General features: G+C 39.6%; 1 protein-coding gene across 3 annotated transcripts in view; it reads left to right on the top strand.

Annotated features, from left to right (window-relative positions):
• Positions 1-22,644, top strand: part of March1 (membrane-associated ring finger (C3HC4) 1, E3 ubiquitin protein ligase) — a 59,562-nt gene that overhangs the window by 27,035 nt on the left and 9,883 nt on the right. For all 3 annotated transcript variants that reach the window (XM_013026238.1, XM_013026221.1, XM_013026230.1), the window contains exon 3: positions 21,256-21,403. In XM_013026238.1, coding sequence (XP_012881692.1) covers positions 21,256-21,403 — 148 coding nt within the window. The remainder of the gene's footprint in view (positions 1-21,255; positions 21,404-22,644) is intronic.

Below are 22,644 nucleotides of genomic sequence, written 5' to 3'. Positions count from 1 at the left end.
CTGCTCAGTAATTCCATTACAGTTTATAACATTCTAAAGACAAAGCCCATGAAACAATTAATTTAGCTAATGATTCTGAATTTCTGCCATTACCCAATGGAGACAGGAGATTCTGCTTAAATGAAATGACTTCATAAGTAGAAAGGTACAAATCTTCATAGTCTGAAGAACCTTGGGGCTTAATAGTCTTTAAAGATATCAGTAAAACCTTACTGAACTAATTGCTGTTACCATACCAAGACCTACAATTAGCAAATTCATCAAGGTTTCCAGAAGAAAATCTTTATAAAGGTAAAATAAAATCAGTGGTTTATTTAAAGTAAAACCATTTTAATCATCTTTCCGTCAGTAGCTCAACTACTTTTATGACATTCAGTAAAAGTCCTATTAATTTGCTGAGTTTTCCAGGGTCAGAAGTGACTTTTCAAACCCAGAAAAGTCAACAAGCTTCAAACAAATAAAGTACAGTAATGACTAAGTGAAATTTGGAAAGGTATACAATATTGATTAGGAAGCATAAACGGACCAGATTCTAAAACTGTGAAGTTGACTGAGATTCAGTTTTGAATCTTCCTGAGTGAAAGAAACCGGGTTTTTAAAGCCAAATCTGTAAGCATAGAAAATACCCCTAATCTTCTCCCTCTCCTAAAATATTTCTTTACATATTTTTCCATGTGGAAATTCTTGATAACTGAACTGAATATTACAAAACATTTAGCTCCATGCAATCCTTATGTTTTTGGTCTCAGTTCATTAAGCCTGCCTTATGAAAGCTTACCAAGTCTATTTTACAAGTAAGGAAAATGAGAGACCATATCAAACAGAATATCATGTACCCCAAAACCCTTCATTCTAACAGTTTTACTCAATGAGTGCTAGGTGCCACTACATAGCTAACGAAGGATCATATTTTAAGTGTGGTGGTGCACACCTACACTCCCAACACTCAAAAGAATGAGGCAGGGAGATCTTGAGTTCGAGACTAGCCTGAGCTACATAATGAGACCTTGTCTAAAATAAAAATGATGATGACGCTGATGATGATGATGACAACGACAATGATGGTGATGATGGTGATGGTTGATAAAGACAGTGGTAAAGGTTGCCTTCTCTAATACTGGCACCTTAACTTTGGATTCTTTGACAACCTTAAGTTGCATTTCTGGAGTCCCTATTCACGCTTTATTGACAAAGTCAAGCTTTCCAGTTTTGATCTTTCATGGAGCTTGCAGTGGGTGTATAAAAGAGGATTCTTTTTAAAACAGTAAGAGGAGGGACTCAAAGAAACATTCTCCAGATTGTCTTTGGGGGAAAAATAAACACAGAAAAAGAGATTCAAAGTAACATCCTACCTAGAATAACAGGACATAAAAGAGTAAATTGAAAATATTTTAAAAAATCACTTATGAGCCCCACACACAAAAAAGAAACTTTAGCTTCCACTTAATCCATTTCTGATGGGAATCGTTCAAATAAAATGTTTCTAAAACAAGTACTTCTTTTCTGATATTTCACTTCCTTCTTATCCAATAGCCTTTCAACTAAGTTCCATCATTATATACACATTAACTCATTTGCAGGCTGAAAACGATGAACCTCAATAATTTGAAACATACATTTCTATTGTCTTTTGTATTTTATACATTTTTCTTATTTTTTTAACTATTCTTAAGTAGTTGTACAAAGAGATTTCAGTTCAGCATGCCAATTTACGAATAAGTGCATCATAATCAATGTCCTTCTCCATTCTGTCCCGACTCCATCTATCCCCTCTAAGTACCCGGCTCCATTTTCACAGATGCGCATTGAATATTATGACCTTATTTGCCCACCCTTCACCTCTCCATCCATCTATCTCAACTTGAATTCCTTTCCTTCTGGCAAATTTCAGGTTCCTGGTATTCATTCTTTGAACTCTAAGTTAGTTGTTCTAAGGAGTTACACCCTTGGAATCCTCCCTTATCTATATTCTAGTCAGGTTTTGAAACACATATTTTTATTTTCACTCTGCTTTTTCAGCCTTTTTAAAGATGGTTGAAGGGCTTTCTATCTATCTGTTGTTTCTCCTTCTTCCATGGACTAAGAACATCAAACACTCTTTGGCTGTTTCTTCAGTAGACTTCTTCAAGATTTCACATAACTCTTTCTTTTCTGCCTTGAACAACACTGTGATGATAGAAATCAGACGTTATAGAACTGGGTTTGCCAGGGTGAACGTCACTTCTGGATAGACTTCAGCAAGATTGTCCTTTGATTTCAGTCAAGTGTTTTATTGGTCTTGGATAATCTGACCTCATTCTAGGATTTTCAGAGATTGGAGTGGGGGACATCCTGCTTGATTCTCAGTGAGATCTAAGAAGTGGGGGCTGCACAAGAAAGCCCTCAGTAATAAAGTGCTGATACCTTCAGGCATTCGCCTATGACTAGAGCTCAGCTCTGAGGATTAGATAATGCTGTTCCATTTCAATAAACATACAAGTCTATCAGCAAGTAAAAGCTGCACCAGTGTAGTCCAGGTGAAACTTCCTTCATGGTAAAACCAACTGTACTCATAATCCTCAATGCCTATGTCCTCTCCTATCTTTGTTTTAGTACCACAACATTTAGTTCCTCAATTTAATACCTCAATTACTACTCTGAGGACCACAATTGATGTGTTAAGTAATCCACTGTGTGCACATGACATGCCAAGATGTCTTGTATCAAATACTTAGCAGATGCAAAATACAAGTATTTCAGAGATTATTCTAATAGATACTTGTGATTTATCAAATGTCTTTAACTGAAATACTACTAGGTCAATTAGTCTTCAGAAGTTTCGAAGAAGTAAGTAGGCATCTGGAGTCAATATTATAGTGTTCAAATAGAAATACTGTTTTCTGGCCAGCCAAAGAGTTTATTGTTATGAAACTCCCATCTGCAAATACAGGCCTCCCTCTGGATGGATTTGAACTCATGCCCCCAGCAAATGATGTACCAATAGTTGTTCTAAAGGGACCCAGCAATGCAAGATTTAGTCACTCACTCAATTTACTGTACAAAGAATCTACTTAGTAATCTGAGCAAGACAGTTCCTATTCCTGACCTCAGAATGCAGAGAACAAACCACAATAGGATGGGAAAGGAGGTGAGAGTAAAGTATCACTCTGGGGGATATGACAATTCAAGGAGAGAGTTAGCCATCATGACCATTTATCCTTGTAAGACTATCTCTAAATAAATATATGTAAATAAGGCAAGAGAAGAAAACTATAAGCACGTAGCAAAATGATTACCTTTTCTCTTTTTTCCTTCCTACTAATCTAGAAGTCAGTTCTCAATAAGTGAGGTCACCAGAACAGCAACTGAATGTACAGAAAAGAATTGGAATAGCAAGTAGAGTTTATTTAATCTAGGTTTGGATAAATAATCCTTGAATAATTGGTTGGTTCTGATTGATCAAATGCAACATTTTTCTAGCAGTTCTTTATTACTTCATCTAATTACACACTGTTTAATTCTGTTTCTTTCTTTGAAAACTAATTCTTGAACAATACAGCCTCAAGAAGAATGTTACCTTATATTACTATTATAAATATAAAATAGACACTTAATTTTACATTATTATCCTTGCCATTGAAATCTGAAACCATTTTTGAGTTTCATCCCTGGGGAAAGAAAACGTTTTATTTTAACAAATATCAGGGACACAAAACAGAGATGTTTTTCCCTTACATATTGCACAATCTGATTTTTTTCACACATAAATTATGACTGAGGTGAGGGAATAATATTCCAGTGATCCATAGAAAAGCAAACAGCATCAAATTAGAATGTGCTAATACACACATACACACAGGTAGAAATCAAGATTTCCCCAAAGTATCATCTCATAATTGAGTTTTAAATTGCTTTTTTATTTAAATATTCCTCCAGTATAAGATTTTTTTCCAGTTAAGGGGTATTTTTCTTAATGCATTATTCCAATTTTTAAGTCTTGTATCAAATATAAGAATACTTTTCACTTAATTTTTTTAGGAGAGAGAGCATTATTAATGTACCCAAGTTGGTCTGCAACTTGTTACCCTCTTACTTTTGCTTCCCAAGTGCTAGAATGTGTAGTAAGCCCTTACCTCAAAAAATTAATCTAATTTAATTTTTTAAGATAAAATAAAGTGTGGGGAAGGAGGGACAGGATCATACCCAGTTCCTTTTCCCATTGGCTCTGATAGAGAACGAGAGGACAGAGAGGCAGCTCTTATTCTGCTGGTGAACCTAGCACAGCATACATGAATCAAGGTATAAAGAGTTTTGCCTAGAGCAGGTGAATGCTTCCCTCCTACCTCATCACACAGGGCATCCTGTGCTCGGGATGATAAATATCACGAAGTCACCTTTTATTTGAGATGCAAGGAAAATAACTGAATACTAAGAAGAAATGATTTTGAACATGTCAAGTTCTGGTCTAGCAGAACACTAGGTTTTCCTTCTGGTCCTGATGCTTAATTCCTCTGAGCCTTCCTGCAGTGCTTGCCATTTCTAAAAGGAAGCTTAGCCTTCAAGTTTCCTTCAGTTTAAAATTCTTTGAGGTCATGAAAAGAGAAGTAAAGAATTCACTTCTTTTTTAAAAGGAAGACGAGATACTGAGATAGGAGTCCAATTTGTCTTTGAGACCACAGTAGGGCAATTGTGAAGCCAGTGTGACCATACAGTGACACCAACCTCAAAAGAATAAGAAGGAGAAGGAGGAGGAGGACGAGGAGGAGGAGGAGGAAGAGGAAAGAGAAAAAGGGAAGGAAGGAAGGAAGGAAGGAAGGAAGTGCTTGTGTTAAATGCATAGAAATGGCAAGAAGAAAACAAAAAGTAGACATATGTGTGGTGGGCTAGGCTGTGTGGGACAGGATGCAGAGCAAAGACAAGAGGCTGGTAGGAACTTCCATGCCTGTTTAATCTTACTCGCTACTTTTTAAGCAAAGCATGGTGGGAAATGCAAATGCTTTGTCTATATTGAAAAAAAGAAAAGAAAGTGCTTAAGGGATTGATGTTCAGTCAGGGAAGAGAAAAGATGAAGAGAGCAGGAAGGAAGAGGAAGAAAAAGAAAGAAACAAACAGAAGGAAGGGAAGGGAGGGCCGTTAGCAGGAGGGAAGGTGGTCTGTGCCCAGGTCTCTGCCAGGTCTGAGCCCAGCCCACACTTCTTTTCTTACAAGTTCTAACGTGAGGGTTAAAGACCAAGGTAATGGAAATTCATTGGTCCCCGACAGCAAATCTATTGTGTAGCCCTGAGGCACACAAGAAAGGTCTTCGACCCTGAGAAGGAAGCTTGGATGAGCTCAACGTCATTTCTCAGCTTGGCACAGGATGGAAAATAAAAGCACATTTAACATCTCAGTAAGTCAGTTTAGTGGATTCTTAAAAAGTTGATCCCTATTTTCTTTTTTTGTTGTTTTTGTTTTTGATCCCTATTTTCTTTAAGGCCAGAGTTTAAATAAACATACAACTAACCTCTCGCAGTACAAAAGGTGATACTTTGATGAAGCACTTTTTGTTAAAAACAAATTTAACAAGTTTTGAAGCCATATCCTTTTATGCATGTGGGAAATGGATTCTTTCCTGAAACACTGTCCAGCTCCCAATAGACTTTAGTCACGTATAAGATGACATTGACAGCCGGTGAGTCTCTAGGGTCACAGGTACAGGCCCAAGGGCCGCCCAGTAATGAGTCCCTCCTCCCAGTTTAGCATCGCACAGCTATTTACTGAGCGACCACAGTGATACAGTCGCTATTCCTAGCATGAAAATTAGAGTGCTGAGTAAGACACCGGTCCTCTGACCTCAGAGAATTTCTATTCTAGGGAGATGAGGATGGAGGTAGAGAGTTTGAAAATGAATTGGTTATATTATCTTAAAATAGACTTGAAAATGGGATAGGGGACCATTCTAGTTAACTCCAGTCAGGATTAATAGAATTCCAACGACTAAATTATAACTCAAGGGAAATCTGTAGGAATTTTTGAAAAAGAGAAAAAAAAAAAAAGGACATTCCATGTCATAGCTGCCTCTCTCTTCCATGACAGGAGGGAAATTAAGATGAAAGGTTTGGGAATGCATGTAGGGAGACCAGTCTAGGAAGAGGCACAAAGACAACCTTGTCCAGGTTAGCAGAGAGAAATGACTGACAATGGCTATGAGAAGCCACTTCCTCCGAGGCAATTTACTTCTACATTAGGAGCCAGCGAACTCCTATAAATTACTAACGAATTCTGGTTTCATGGTGACAAATAGCAGGTAACCCAAGAAGCAGTGAAAGACTGTGGCGTTCTGACACAGGTATGCTAACTCATCTACACACACACACACACACACACACACACACACACACACACAGGAAACACAGCCCCACCACCCCAGTAGAGTGGTGTCATCAAGTACCTTTCCAAAGGAAGCCCGAATGGTAGATTTAATTTCATCACTTTTAATTTTTTAATGAATGATAATCACTTCAAATATGAAAGCTGTACAGAAAAAAAAAACAAACCAAAGAGATCTCTAAAGACTTGATTTAGCCCACAGGCCAAGAATGTACCATCTCTGTGGGTAAGAATTCCTCCTCGCTCTGTGAATATTTACCTATAGGGCACAGTGGAATGCGGCAGGAAGAACCTAGATTGTGTGGAAGAATGGGGTTTTATGTCTCTGCACCAGGATCTATGGTTTTATATGAGTCATGCGACCCAAGGCAGCTTCCTTTTCTATCAATAGAAGGGAAGGGTGGTGATGGGAACTATTTTGCCAGCTTTGAAGGTTTGTGTTGGAGATACCATGCTTGTACGCACCTGGATTTTATCTCCAGCACCAAAAGCAATCACCGATTACAGTATTAAATAGAATGATTTAAGAAAAAGGCAAAATGCTCTGATCAGATGAGTGAAGAGCATAAAAATCAAAGTACCTAAAGACATTTCTTTTTGGCTTGCCACAGCCCCTGAAACTCTAGTCCTTTAGCCACAAGAACTCTAAAGTCCTGTGCTCTTTAAAAACAAAAAACTTGGAACTCACTGAATCTAACTTTTTATTGTATAAGAAGGGGAGAAAAATTCCTAAGAGTCAAAAGACTATTAAAATTGTTGATCATATATACATGTATATAAAATGATCTTATTCTGTGTTGTATATTCTGTGTTGTAAGTCATTATTGACTTCCTTAGGTTCTAATTAGAGATGCCTACTTTCTTTTCTGAAGTAGAGCTCTTCTTAAATGTGCAAGTATAAAGTGAACTCAGCTCTGTCACCCAAATGGCTCTCATGTCATAGGACCCCAAGTGAACCAGAGGACATACAATGAGTTCTTGCTTAGATAAAATAACTTGGTCCTATGGCCCTATAACTGTGTTTGTGTAGAAGTTGCACTTGTGAGAATGTCAACTTGCAATGTCAAAGACTTTGCTAGCATACATGATGCCTTTAGCTGTTTGTTTGTTTGTTTTGTTTTGTGTATTTTCTGCAATCTTAGCCTGGGGAAGAAATTCTAATGCTTAGTTGTAAATCAGAAGCTACCTATGAGTACTTCTTAGACATGCATCCCAAATAAGATGCCTATATTGCTTTCTGCCTTATAGTCTGGGAGCCATCATTGATGCAGTGTGTTCACTTTTAAGACAGTGAACTTTTAAGCAAAGCTTCCATTCATCCAGCATCACTTTGAGCTATGCACAGGATTGGAAGGGCTGCTCCATCAGGCATAAAAGCTAATGAGTATCACTCACCTGGAAGGAAGGTTCTTGATCCGCCACTTAGGCATCCCTCTAAGGCCCGGGAAAAGGAAATTCAGTGCTGGTTGGAATAAAACCTTTCCTTGTTCTTAGCCTTCATGGTCAATGGTGCAGTCTGCTAGGTTACCTTGGCCCTGTATGTGTTGGAGTTACCATTGTCTTCAGATGCATGCTGTCCAAATCATAGAAGCTTTCCCTAGTGTTTCTCAACTTTGTTATAACAGAGGCAATATTACAAAGGCAATTGCCCCTAGTACGTATCCCTCTGATCCCAATTCATTTCTACAATCTTAAAGCCAGGAAATAATATATTTTAAAAAAGCCAAGGATAGCCCAGCTACCCAAAGTGTCTCCTTCACCCAAGGCCCATCTCTGATCATATCAGATGAAGCACAGTGTGAAACGGTAATGAGAACTAGCCAGCCTCATACTGCAGTTAAGTCAGAGAGAAACCTAGTTCTGCTTACGATTTTTTTTTCCTAAAAGAAATACCATTTTGCGAGATGACATTCCAAACTCTTATTCAGAATTGCTTTACGGTGCTTTTTTAAAAGCAAGCCAACAAAACCGTGAACTGTGAACAATGTCACAGAGAGGTCCTTGCTGGGCAATGGAAACGAGCTTGTTCAATAATGTAGGTTTGCAATAACAAAGCTTTGTGTTTGAAGCTTGATACTTTACAAATAAATCTCTCCTTGGCCCTGCCAGTGTACTTGGACTAGAGGTTACATATGTTAACAGGATGGTTTATTTTTTGTCTCTGGCATTCATAACCAGCTTTGTTGTAGAAATCATTATTTATATGCATTATTTAAGAAAAGCCAATAGGCACAGTGATAGTCCCCAGGGAGCAGCTCTGTGGTGAGGGCTCAGAAAATCAACAGAATTAGGCAAAAATAGATCTCCCCCTCCCCCCCTTGCAGAATCAATGTGCAGGGAAAATGCAGGAACCTCCTGGATCCCCAGCTAGGGTGTGGTGTTTTAAAGGGGAGAAGATCAGACATTTTACTCCTGCTCTCCTTGCTGCCTTAACTATGGGGATTTTTCCATCTCTCTTCTAACAAAGTTCATGATCAAAAAGTGAGAACTAATATAGCAGAGGTCAGGTAACCCTGGTTTGCTGTGGAATTCGTTTTCCTTTAACCTAATTTGGTAAATAGTGTGAAATCTTGACATACCAGAAGAAGGTCCTGCATCGCCATGGATTTCTTGAAGCAACGGTTCCATGTTGCCAAGGCAACCAGCTTCACTGTTTTCTTCCCTCTGGAAAACCATCTCCACTGTTGCAAACCTTAAATCACAATCATCTCTTAGACTACTCGGGGTCAAATACGTCTCCTATATGCACAAAACTGTTCCTTCTTTTATGAGCTATCCTAGTGTTACAGTGAGAGAATTTGACTTGGGGGATAAAGTGTATATTAAAGCATTCAAGTTAAAATAATCCCATAACATTTAGATTGTGCCTCTTGGGTCCCAGGAGATGCTAGGCTGTTTATTCTAAGCAGTTACTTTTTTTTTTTTTCCTTTTGGAGCTGAGGTATCAATGTTGGCATATTTTGACTAATCTCTATGTAAATTGGCTGCAATCAACTGCTTTCTCGTAGTTTTTGAAATCACATCTCTACGAAGACAAAGTAGTTTCTGGGATTCATATTACCCACCTGTTGTTTATTTTCTCTCCTTTTTTTCTTAAGAGTAAAAGCCTCATTTGGAGAGTCTTTTCCTTTCATGTAAACGGAACCGGTTTGCAGTTTTCAGAGACATTTCAACAGCATCACACCTGAATTCAAACAGAAGTGCTTCCTCCATTCCCTACCCCTCTGCCCCCCTTCTCCTCTACCCCCCCCATCTCCCAACCCACGCACTATAGTCAATGTGCATATGTGGAAATGGAACCACAGAATTTGAGGACAGCGGTGGAGTTGGAAAGATGAAGGAGCAATAGAGAGGGTGATACAGTATACTCATGAATGGACTGGCTGGACTCAAATCTCTTTGTATAACTACGTAAAGACGATATAATGCAAAGAATAAAAAAAAAACATGTTTCCTCAAAGATCCTGCTGCAGATGGGTTGCTTCAACAGAAAATCCCAAAGGAATGACAGTAAGAAATATTTGAAGGAAGTTTTCTGCTAGCTTGCCCTGTACAGGAAATCTGGGTTTGGTTAAGATTCTCCCTGAGGTTTGAAGAGCTAATGACTTCTTTTTTAGAAATGAATGTCCACACTACACTTCGCCAGCCACATTTAGCCTGCATAGTAATTTCAGATTATTCTTAATCAACCACCCAGGACTGCGGGTCTAAACTTCCAGTTAGTTTTTCAAATATTTATAAGATTGTCTTCCTCTTGCATTTCTTTTGGGAAGTTGATTGCATAAAGGGGAATCATGTTTCATTTCAGGATTCCCAAAGGCTTCAGAATACAAATATGTGGCTTTCAATGAAGTTTCGGTCTGTGGCTTAATGGTCCAGAGCATTTACATGTTGCATATTTATTAGATAAAACATACCTCAGCTCCTTCCAGCTGTCACTCTTCTTTCAATAAACCAAGGAATGTTTTTTTTCCTCCAGATAAACTAGTACAAATTATCATATCCACTTTGGAAAGAACTGGCATTATTTTCTTTCCATTATTTGGATTTGACACACGAGACATTTAAATGTCAGTCAGACTAAAAGGCTTTTAGGTTGCTCTCTCAGCTCACACCTGTTGTATCCTTCAGAGATTATTTGCACTCTATCCCAATGCTCAAAAGCATTTAAACTCGATTACAGAAATCTATACCGAAATGTTAGGTGATCGGTGAGGGAGGTTGTAGGAAGTGCAAAGTCCTACAGCAAACATACGCAGAGGAGTACTTGGGTCCTGGACACAGTTACATAGAAAGAGTCATTTGCTTCCTAAACCTTTAGCATCCAAACTAAAGAGGGAAATGTCATCCATTAAATGACTTATAGTAGATAACTATAAATGTTTATAAATGTCAACACGCAGACTGTCAGGTCACAGAGATCCTAAGGAAACACTCCTCGTGGGGTTTCATTAAGTAGAAGGAATTGTGGTTTACAGTAGCAACTGTACACTACGTTAATGGCCACAATCATCAGCCAGAAGGCACTGATCCTACTGCCTTTCCAACCCTGCACTGTGCTTTGTGTATACATAGACCCACTGAATCCTTTCCAGATAAATATTATTTGCATAGTGTCATGGTTGAGAAAACTGTGGGTGAGAGAGGTTAAAGAATTGGATGAAGTCTTCCCAGGTTTGACATAGCTGGACTTAAGATTAAATCAATGTGATGTTCAAGTGTATGGTTGACAGTGTTATTGTCCACTGGCTCTATGGTCAGAATCGAGGGAGACCATACCTGCCTGGGTGGGTTGAACAGTACTTCTCTGAGCAGCAGTTTGTTGGAACTGTGTATGATCTGTGACTGAACACTTCCCACTGAGACTTAGAGACTTGAGGACGCTGCAGACATGGAAATAGTACATTTACATACACAAAGGAAGAACAACTCAGACATTGAAAATAGCCGGCTTTACCAGAAAGATGACCACAGGCAAGTTTCACAACGAAACCACTTTGTACAATTAATATAAGCTCGTAAAAATTTTATAAACTTTTATGCTTCAAACATGTGCAGGATATGAGGCAATTATATCTTGATAAGGTGTTTTTTTGAGCAACAAATAATCTAAGGAGAAAGCAGGGGTTGAGTGGTTCGGATTTATTCCATTCTGCCTTCTTACTTCTGACTAATTATAGAGCAGAAGATTTTCTCAGCACTACTCCTCTAGATAGCCAAGTTTGAACTCCTTCCTATAGGCACAAATACCCTGGGGCACTGGACATGGAATTGTCCGTGCTGGTTATACAGATAGCTACTGAGGAAGGCATGGTGACATTCTTGCCTGGTGGCCAAGGGTGAGTTTCTATTCCCAGGCACCATTGATGTAGGGAATGGCAGGCAGCATGGGAGACAACAGATAATCAGAGATTCTTGAAGAAAGGAAAGAAGATTGTCTTTGAGATGTGACTCAGTCCCTGGGTGACTCTCTTTAATGCTGTCATTCAAAGTGGCCCTTTCTTAGACCTGTTCTGCAAGTTCTTTCTGAGCGATGAGGCTGTGCAGGGAGATCCTGCAGCCATCATTCAAACTGTTTGCTCTTCTCTCTCTATACTCTCTCCTCTGCTTAGTTCAAAGGAATCATCTTTTCTTTTATCCTAGTCTTCAGCTACTCCATTTCTCCCCGCCTCATTCTGCCAGTGCCTCACAGACATAAAGTTACACAAGAATTAAAATTCAGTCTCAACATGGTCTGAATGTTCATATGCCAGTATATGGGTGTGTGCATGCACACTAATCAAGACAGAAGACATACATTGCAAATGAGAGTATGGATCATTTCATCTATTTAATTTTTTTTCCATATTTTAGGAGTTTCCTACAATGAACAGGCCATTGATGAAAGTAAGGGCTTATTGTGAAATAAAATGTAGGGGAGACAGAGGGACACATTTTCATGTTGAAGGGAAGGGATCTAAAGAGAAAGACAAGTTAAAAATAAATTTTACAAAGAAACTATAAATAAATGAATAGAAATAAATCAACGAAGAGATAGAGGGTCAGTAGCTTGGAGGAATGATTTCTTTGGGCGGTCGTGGGATCTTTTGTTCTCTAAGCAAAGAAGAAAGGAAGTGTGAAGGGCAGAGAGCAGTTAAACTTAGTCTCAGGATGAGCAGCTAAGGGAGTTGACCCATGTGACTACCAAAGTCCTATTTAATAATACTCTGTCAGGACCCAGGTCCCTTCTGGCCCCTGCACCACTGTAGGACATGGTAGCCAATCGTTCTCTGTTTCATCTTTCCCAACTCCAAGAATGACCCTCTCAAAGCTCTGACAACCCCAAAGCCTTTTTCCCTCGGGGTTTGGCGATTTGCTTCAAGTTAGTTCCAATCACAACCATGGTGTGGGAAATTACAGCTCCCTCATCTGTTCTTCAAGGGCTTGGAGTTTTTATTGTCTGTTTCTACATACTCTGTCCTTTGTTGATGTAAATCTGAGTTCAAAGATTCATCAGTTCATAGGTTTCATCTTTAGATCCTCTTACCTCTGTGGTTTTAGCAGAAGAGAAATCCCTGGCTAAAGCCAGAGCTTTTGCTTCTTCCCCAGCTCCTCCCCTATCTCTCCCATTTCCTCCATCGCATACTCTTCAAGTGTTCTCTTCCACTGTTTTATCCAGGAGAGGCCAGCCTACATCTGTGTCCCTTGTGGTCTTGGTTTCATACCCCAAAGAATTTTCTTTGAACAAATTCTAGGAAGAACACTGTCTATTCTCCCTACATGTGAACTTGTTATTCCCCCAGTCCCTCTGATGATCATAGCTCTTCTTTCTCACCGTGTATCCTTTCTCCTTGAGCTCAGACTTCCTCTTCTCTGGTTCCTGTGACCAATCTGTCTTCGGCACAATTCCATGTCTTCTCATATCACTGAAAGTCCTCTTCTCTTCTTTCCTACTTTGCATTGATTGACCTCATGCATCAGAAGGTTTTTATGGCCTCCAATAGAAAGAAGAGACTTAAATGGGAGCACTAATGATTCCTGGTCCTTTTTCAGCTTGATAAACTTTGCCTCTTTGTTTTAATATGAGCAAATTGTAAAAATAGTATTAGATTAGTGTAGCAATTTAATTTCTACCTCCTTGCTGGAATCCAGGTAATAAAGAAATTGACAAAGAATCTGGAGTTTGTTATCAAGATTAATAAATGATAATAAATATCTGGGAAGGAAGGATATAAGCAAAGAGGCAAAGCCACACAATTTTTATTACATTACCAAAGAAAAGGCCAAGAGAAATAACAGACTATTAAATAAAGACTTTGGAATAACAGTTCCACTCAGAATCACTTCTCACCCTTAAACTTTGGGAAGAGAAACAAAATATGTTCTAGAAAATGAATGACTATCACCTGTGTCTTCAGGAATTCCACACAAAGGACATGTGGATCTAAAGGAACATTACAAGAAAGTAAAAAAATCTCAAAGGCTCTGATAAGTCACTCTGATTTCCTCAGAATTACAATGAGCTACTCCTGCACCTCCCTACACCCCCAAAATTGTATTGGTCCAAACCAACTTCTCCCTAATTGGACAAAACAAATCAATATGAATATGGCAGGATGGGATGAGAGTATAACTTCTTATACAGCCAAATAATGAAACAAAGTTGAATATTCTTATATAAGCACAAGTGCAAATTGTACATTTTCTGACTGCCACTGAGCGGGAACGAGCCCTGGAATGTGCTCACCAGCCTATGTGCTGTAAATAAGAAAACCTGGCCAGGGGTGGCTGCAGAGTCATTCTTTGTTTTCCAAACATATGGAGTCCCTGAACCTCAAGTTTTATTTCTAGCTTCTGAGATTATATCTCCAACCCTTCTCTGGGCCAAGACTTCCTTACTTTGTAAATGGCTATGTCACTAATCTGGAAAAGATCTCAGATCTCTGAGAATCCAGTAGAAATTCAGAGCCTTTCACAGAAAAAGGAAAAACACACAATATTCCACATGCCATTTAAAGAATTTATATACTATTAGAAACCACCAAAAACATCTTACCTCTAAGCAAAAGACATTTTTAGTAAATAAATTTTAAAGGATTGGTCAATATAAATGCCAAAAGTGTGTTCCAATAGAGTATATTTGGCCAGTTATTCATGCTTGGCATCAAAATCCTCAAAACTAATTTTAGTTATGGAACTAAAATACTACTTGTTTCAAAGTATTGTTACATTTAAATCTTGAGCCAATACTTGGAGAGGTTAATGTTTCACTGGCTGCCATTTTAAGATGAAGTAGTGTATACATGTATCAGATTTACTTCAAATAGTTTTGTGACTACGAGACTCTGAGAGTAAGAGAAAAAATTCAGTCCAATCATATTACACACAATATTCAGATATCACACTGCTCTTAAATCTGGGAGGAATAAGATGCAGGAAGGAAAATCAATAGTGACAATGGGCTGACAATAGAATTGAGGTTGAAGTTGGTATAAAAAACTGAGTGTTCCAAGCAGAAACTTATTTTGTGTGCTGCCACCCAAAGGAATATTCTAGAAAGATATTTCTACACACCCACACACACAATTGGGAGTGTCTCTTATAAATGAACATTACACAGTCTCTGGACATACAAAATTTCACAATTTCAACCTTAATATAAATTTCATGCAAACAGGAATCTTAGCTATCTTCTTTCCCAACACCTTGAACAAAGTCTGACACTTCAATAATTAGTTCTTAAATTAAAACAACCAGCTAATAATGTATTGCACCACCCTGAGCATATTAGGTTGATTTCCAGACCTCCACTAGAAAAACGAGACATTTCAAATAGGACATCTCAAAGGTCTTTGCCACAGGCTGGGGATATAGCTCAGTGACAAAGTACTTACCTAGCCTGTCTGTGGCCCTGGGTTCAATCTCCAGAAATTAAAAAAGAAAAATCTTTCTCTCTTAAATATTTTCAGTCTCAGGTTGGGAAGGTGTCTCAGTGGTAGAGTGTTTGCCTCACATGCATAAGACTCTGGGTTCGATTCCTCAGCACCACATAAACAGAAAAAGCTGAAAGTGGCATTGTGGCTCAAGTGGTAGAGTGCTAGCCTTGAGCTGAAAAGCTGAGGGACAGTGCCCAGGCCCAGAGTTCAGGCCCCACAACCACCACCACCAACAACAAATATATATATATATATATATATATTTCAGTCTCTGTGATTCTGTTTAGTGCATGGGAAAACTTCCTCCCAGATGGTGTGGCTACAATGATCCTTACATATAGAGGGGGACCCCTGCCTAGGATAAAGGCATATAGATTATGGGTGCTCAGTAAAGAGGACACAAGGATGCATACACAATGGAAATGAAACTGAGCAATGGGTTATGTCCATTCCAAGAGTCTTAGTCTCAGGCTTCAATCTGTAGGGAGGAGAGAAACAGCCACTTTAGGATCTGTGACCCAATTATTCCTGTGGTTTTCTTTATGACGTTGTGTTCTCATGGATATGATACTACTGTTTTGTCTGCACAGAAACAACTGGCTTCTCTTCCAGAGGAGATGAGATGGTATTTCTCACCAGCACCTCAAGAGAAAACAGACAACCACTTACTGGTTAAAGATTTTTTAAGATATTTTTGTCTGAAATACAACCATGAATTATTTTTTGGATGAATTTCTGTTCTTATATGATAATAGCAACTGACTCAGAAGTAGGATTTTGGTTGGGGTATTTTGGTGAGGTAGACACACATGTGTTAACTCTTAGTAAACAGTGTGAGATGTTATAGTGTCTCTCTAAAATATTTCCCTAAACCTTTTCTTAGGAAACTATTTCTCAAACTTCAGCATAGATTACAAATCACTTGTAATGCTTATAAAAAGTATATACATTCCACCTGGCACTGATGGCACACACTTGTAATCCTAGCTATTTGGGAGGCTGAGATCTGAAGATTGATGCTAAAACAGCAGGGCAAGAAGGTCCATGAGACTCCAACTAACCACCACAAATCCAGAAGCGGAGCTGTGGTTCAACTGGTAGAACACTAGCCTCCAACACAAAAGCCCGGGAACAGTGCCCAGGCCCTGAGTTCAAGCCCCAAGACCAGCATAAAAGGTTAAAAAAAAAAAAGAGAATAGATTCCTAAGTTTCTCTCTCCTAATATGCATGAAAGCATAATAATTGCTGTTTTAACTATCTCTTCAGAAAATATGCTACTTACCACATATTATATGTGTTTTTCCCTTTGCTTTTTCTTTTATTCTCAAATCATCTTCATGTATAGTGCCATTACACCCTCTAGTGGATGTCTTTATTCAGCAAATATATATTACAAATACCTACCTCATAACTTTTAGGGAATTTCATCTATCATAAAAACTTGACAGAAAACAATAATTGATTTCACATTCTTAAGTATTCCTCTTTTTTTAGAGAAGCTCATTTGCCATTTTAAAGTAAATCTGCCAGTTGCCTGCAGTATTATCTTTGCCCAAACGTGAACATCAATTCCTACATTCCCCAATTCTAACTTAACTATCCCAAGGATGGCAATCTGATATTTCTATTTTGACTGAATACTTAAGAGATGAATCTGGACACAGGGCCCATGGCTCCCTGTTCCCACTTTCAATTTCCTTTGGCTGTGTGTCCTAACTTCCGCTAGTGCAAGGCGATTTCCTCTTGCTTTTGTTACCAAGGGAAGCATAGAGGCTACATTCAGCCAGAAAGCAACACACACACACACACACACACACACACACACACACACACACACACATTTTCCTTTCAGATTGGAACATGTAGAAAAGATGTCAAGGAATTGTTATTATGGGTGGATTTAAAGTGGAAGAGAACTAAAGGTAAAGATATTCTAGCAAATTATCATACACACAGAATATTTGTAGAGCAATGGAGGTTTCACTTCTTGCTCTAGAGCCCATGTCCACGACCAGCTGCAGTTCCATGGAAGGACATAGTTGCATCCTGTACAATTCTTGATTTGTATTAAGCAGCAAAAGCCTCCACTAACCCGTGACCTTAACCAGTGTCCATCATCTAAATCTCAATACAGCTTCTGTGTTTCCCAGCTATCGTCAAGTTTGCAGCAATTTCAAGTCTATAGCAATATCTAAAATCATCAGATTTCCCTTTCAGGGTCTTTAAATACATTGTTAGGAGGGAAATTATTTAATTGGCACAGCCAGCATTGGCAATTTCTTTTAAGAGTTATTCGGTGTTAATAATCAGTTGGTGGTTCCATTCTCTCCCAGTGGCCTTGAAGTTGTAACTGCTGCAATTAGATTTTAATAAGCTTTCATCCGACCTAAACAATACTGTGAACCGTAAAGTTAAAAATGAAATTGTTTGTTTTAGTGACTAATGAGCTAACTCAAAACTATTTTATTTCAAACCAGTTCACTGGCTTTGTGACTTTTCTCAGCCAACCCGAGCGATTTTCTCACAAGTAGCCCAGCTTGTGTGCTGATGTCTTCCTCTTCCTGGATTAGTCACCGTTTCAGGGTGAGAAGTGACAAGTGCTGCTTCTAGTACAGACTTCCTGGCGGCCACTTCCCTGCTCTGCCAGGTGTCATCCAACCTCAGACTGCACCAGAATAACGGAAGGTGTGTGAACACCAATCGCAGCTCCTGAGGCCCAAACTTTCCAACCCAGCACATTGGATGTGGCACCCCCCAAATATTAGATTTCTAACTAATCCCAGGGTTGGCTCTTGGAAAACAATTCAACACTCTTTGAGAACTATGTTTTCCCAGAAATGAATTCTCTAGAAACTTCTCCAAGACAACAAGTCCCAGAACCTGTGAAGGACATACTGACAACTTTCAGCAATGAAGGTAGATAGGCAATGCAGTACATTTGAAACATGTTATTCGAGGTTATTGTGTTTACACCTGACAGACCCCTTCAGTTATATGCCAAATGGGATCAGGAAAAAAATCATACAGTTAAAATGTAGGTTTGCATTTATGATGGCATTTATGATATGATAGCCAGAGGGCAGATCTGGCTGGCAGAGAACTCCTGCAAGTAATTGCTTAGGCCGCCTTAGTGTGGCTACTGTTGGGGGCCTACTGCCACCTCATGGTGGTTTTTGGCAGTATCATTTCACAACTCGATTCTGGATCCAGTGGCTGCTGGAAAACAGAAGCAAAATTGAGCTATTTACAGAAATGGTTTTGCCCAAGTAGTCATCGCCTCCTATTTTAATATCGCACAACTAAGCAGCCTTGTTTCTTCACATGTACAAAAAAATTAAATCTATTTGATTAGGCAACAGTTTCAAATTTATTTCCCAGGACAGAATAAATGCCAGGAAAATTCACAGCAACAATATTTGCATTGATTTCTATTACAAATCAGAAATCTTTTCAGAGAAAAACGAGTCTGTTGTAGATTTCTGAATAAGTCAGGGTACTGTTGGATTTGTTCCATGGTTTCAAAGTTTCAACAAGAGAGAAAATACCAACAAAGCAGGGACGGCAGACCCAGAGAATATAAAGCCTAAATCAAGGTCCAAGTCCAGCTACATAGGAGGTGCCAGCATTCTGTGAAACTGATTTGCCAACTTTTGCTGCTACGCTTGATTCTCAAGGAATAAACTTTAAAGAGCAGTAAAGGGCAAGCAGAAGTGGTGAGGTGAAGTCTTTGATCAGTGGTGACCTGCCATGCCAAACAACCTGCCTTGGGGCAGGGAAAGGGAGCTGCTCCCTGTTTTCTATCAGGTCCTCTTAGCATATCTTGGAGAGCTATAGATGCTCCTTCACACGGAGGAGTGAGTAATTGTCTCCACAGTGATCATGTGAACAGGGTCTTGTGGCCCTGCTGGTGGCCTCATTGGTGGGAACTGCCCAGCATCAGTAACATGACAATGATTCATATTTTCTGAAAAGCCCTGCTGGCAAAGTCAACGTGCTCATCTCTTCCAAGTGCTTGGGCAATGTTGGCACTGAAAATGATGTGCCAAAGAACACACTTTGAGAAACCAAAGGGTCCAAATCTCATCTGCTACCTCCACAGGTCTAACAATAATAGTGTCTTATATCATGTCATGTGGGCACATGACATTGTTTAAGAAAGCTAGGTATAGGTATCAAATGCTATGAGAATTTTCCAGGTAATCACTTTTCTTATTCCCTAAACAAGCTTTAAATTTTCCTCATTGTTATCATTGAAATAATATGGAAACTATTATTGGATAAAAACAGAGGAAGAAAGATGAATTGTTAATTTGCCCTAATACATCCCTGTAAGGAAATCTCAGAGATGGACAGTCAGTAAGAAGCAAGTAGGGCATGATATTTTCAAATAAAACCTTGGGTTTCTTCTTGAACATTTCAGATGCTCTACAGACCCCAAAAGATCAGATCTACCCACGGATCATGTAGTGACACATGCCTGTTATTCCAGATTGAGTCAAGGATTGTGATTCCAAGGCCCATTGGGTTTAAGTTGAGCCTGTCACTCCCAAAGAAAACAAAAATCAGATCCAGTTTTAAGTATTCAGCTCTTTTACAACTCAAATTATACCATGTTGGCCCTCAGACTGAAGAGGAAGGTATGGAACATCTATTTGATTCTTATTATCAGAAAATTGCATTTGATAAAAAGTGGCAGCGAGCTCAGGGATGGTTCTGTGAGACAGAGCTCTGTCTTTCTTCCACACAGTGTGATGTCCTAAGCCAGGCTAGTGCTGGCCAGACTCGAGTCTTTCAACTCCTAAGTGTTTTCCTCGAGCCTGACAGTGGATTGCTGATAGTCTTTCTGATGATTATGACTTCTCAGTAACCAAGAAGAAACAACAACCATTCTCACACCCAGATGGAAAATTCTTATGTCTGAAAAGATATCTTTTGCCATTTCCCTGGTAGAAAGAATTTCAATGTCATTCTCTACCAAGACAGTAAAAAAAAAAAAAAAAAAAAGCAGCATGTCTGAACACAATGTCAACCCTAGCAGGATTAGCCTCCCACTGAAGGAAAAAATGAAAGGTAGCAATTCCCTTACCCAGTCTTCCTGTCATGGCCTCTACCAGAATATCCTTCTCATGAAATGAGGCGCAGGAGCTCCTAAGCACTGAGCGATTCCATTTACAGCTGAAGCTGTGACAGGTCCTGACCCTGCCCTTCAGGAAGCAGATGGTGTTGCTCTTGTGCACACGGAGTTGTACCCTGTTGCTTGGGTGGGGGAGTGAGGTCTTAGGAAGCTCTAAAGACTTCACTTTAGCACAGACATCATAGTATAAAGAATCATGGGTTATGAAAAGCTCATATATGAAATCTACACCTGAAAAAATCAAAGTACTTTACGCACACATGAAACCAATTAAAAATAGTTTAAAAGGGAAGAAAGAGGGTGTAAGAAAGCATAATCGGGGGTGGATTTGAGCAGAACTCATTATATGCATGGATGGACATGTCGCAATGAAAGCTCTTTGTGCAATTTATGTACACTAATAAGAAACTTCCATTTGAAAACGAGAGAAGGCAATAATGTGTCCAGTTATATAATATTCCAAGGAGACAGTGTTTCCTGCTCCTAACTTAGCACCACAAAGAAGTGAGGGGCAGGAACATGGAGTAAAAGTTCCCCAACCATTCCACCATCTTACAACTCTCCCACTCGTGAGTGGGAAAACAGAGATGCCTTGATTTAATTCATCTGGAGAATCAGAAAAAATAATACTTTGGCTCTTCCTTTTTTTATCTCTAACTCAGATTTAACAATCCTGTGTGGCTTCCCAACCCACCCAGCACACAGAGATTTCCTTGAATAGGACAGTATCAAGCACAATGACCCCCCCAGAAGCAATATTTTCTTTCTATGAGTGACCTGTGTAGGTGTGGGAGGTACAACTCCAGTGAAATGTTCCAGTGATGAGCCTGGCTGTGTGTGATTTCTCTCTGATCACAGTGGGAAAAACTACAGATGACCACGAGTGAGAGGAGGAAGATATTCTGCTCCGTCACGTTCCACGTCATCGCCATCACCTGCGTGGTCTGGTCTCTGTACGTGTTGATAGATCGGACGGCAGAGGAGATCAGGCAAGGCAATGACAATGGTAAGAGCCTTCTTCACGACCTGGTGAGGGTCTCCTCAGCTGGAGCCCAGCGCACTGGGGGCCTCGTCACTGGCTCTCCATCCAGGTATGATGCCTGAACAAAAGCCAACACTCGCTGGGCCTTTCCCGAACTCATCCTCGACTAACTTTCATGAAAAAGCATTGACTCCATGGGGTTCCTGCTTAAGGTGCATAGAGTCTATGTAAAACTGAACCAGGGAGAAACCCATTGGTGGTGTTTGTGTTCAGTGTTTTGAGAATCCTGAAGATGGATGAGGAACAATAGGTTCTGCCTGGTCATAAAAGGCGAATAGTTACACCACGTGGAATGCTTCCAAGGCTTATTTAATTCACTCTCTCAAGCGAAGAGTCAGGTAGAGTGTGCGTACATGGAGTGTCAGCATTTGGGCAAGAGGATCATAAATTTGAGGTTAGACTGGGCTACATAGCAAGTCTCTCTCTCTCTCTCTCTCCCTCCACCCCCTTCTCTCCCTCCCTCCCTCCACCACCCCTCCTCTCTCTTTCTCTCTCCCTCCCTCTCTCTCTCCATCCCACCCTCCACCCCCCCCCACACATACACAACAAAGACACAAGCAAAACCAGGAAGCAAAAAGGCTACAAAATAATGTTGCACTCACTTTCATTTTAGGCCCTTTGACAGCTTTCATATATAGCGTAAATTACAATTGATAAATCAGTGAGAAATCTTCCCACCGCCACCCCCTCAAGAAACAATTTGAAAGGCTAAGCTGTTCAGAAGGTAATACCATACATTTGTGGTACTAGAAAAGTGTCTATGCCTTCCTTCCCCCAAAGAAGAAAACTAAAGAAGGAAAAAGATGGGGTAGAGTGAGAGGAAAAGAGAGAGAAAAGTGTGTTGCTTTCGGTGTGGTTTCATCCTACATTTCCAGTCTTTGCCTGCTGGTGGCAGCAATACCCAGCATTGTGCTGGCATGGATAGATAGTTCTAGAAAGCCAGGGAAGATGCTGGGAGAGGGGGAGTGGGGAGCCTTCCCCCACACGCACTGTGAACACAGTTGATGTGACTGAGGAGGGGGAACCAGTGTCAGACACACAGATGCCACCGTTCTTCCTGAAAAAATGAAGATACTGCTGAATCCAAATGCTAGAAAAAGGGTAAGTGTTTGATTTGTTGTTGTTGCACTATAACGCTTTTATATACTGCATCATTTATATTAAACTATACCTTTTTTTTTTTGCCGGTGGTAGGGCTTGAACTC

Source organism: Dipodomys ordii, unplaced genomic scaffold, assembly GCF_000151885.1.
Source record: "Dipodomys ordii isolate 6190 unplaced genomic scaffold, Dord_2.0 Scaffold4, whole genome shotgun sequence".
NCBI classification, from domain to species: domain Eukaryota; kingdom Metazoa; phylum Chordata; class Mammalia; order Rodentia; family Heteromyidae; genus Dipodomys; species Dipodomys ordii.
This window is presented reverse-complemented; position numbering and strand designations above follow the sequence as displayed.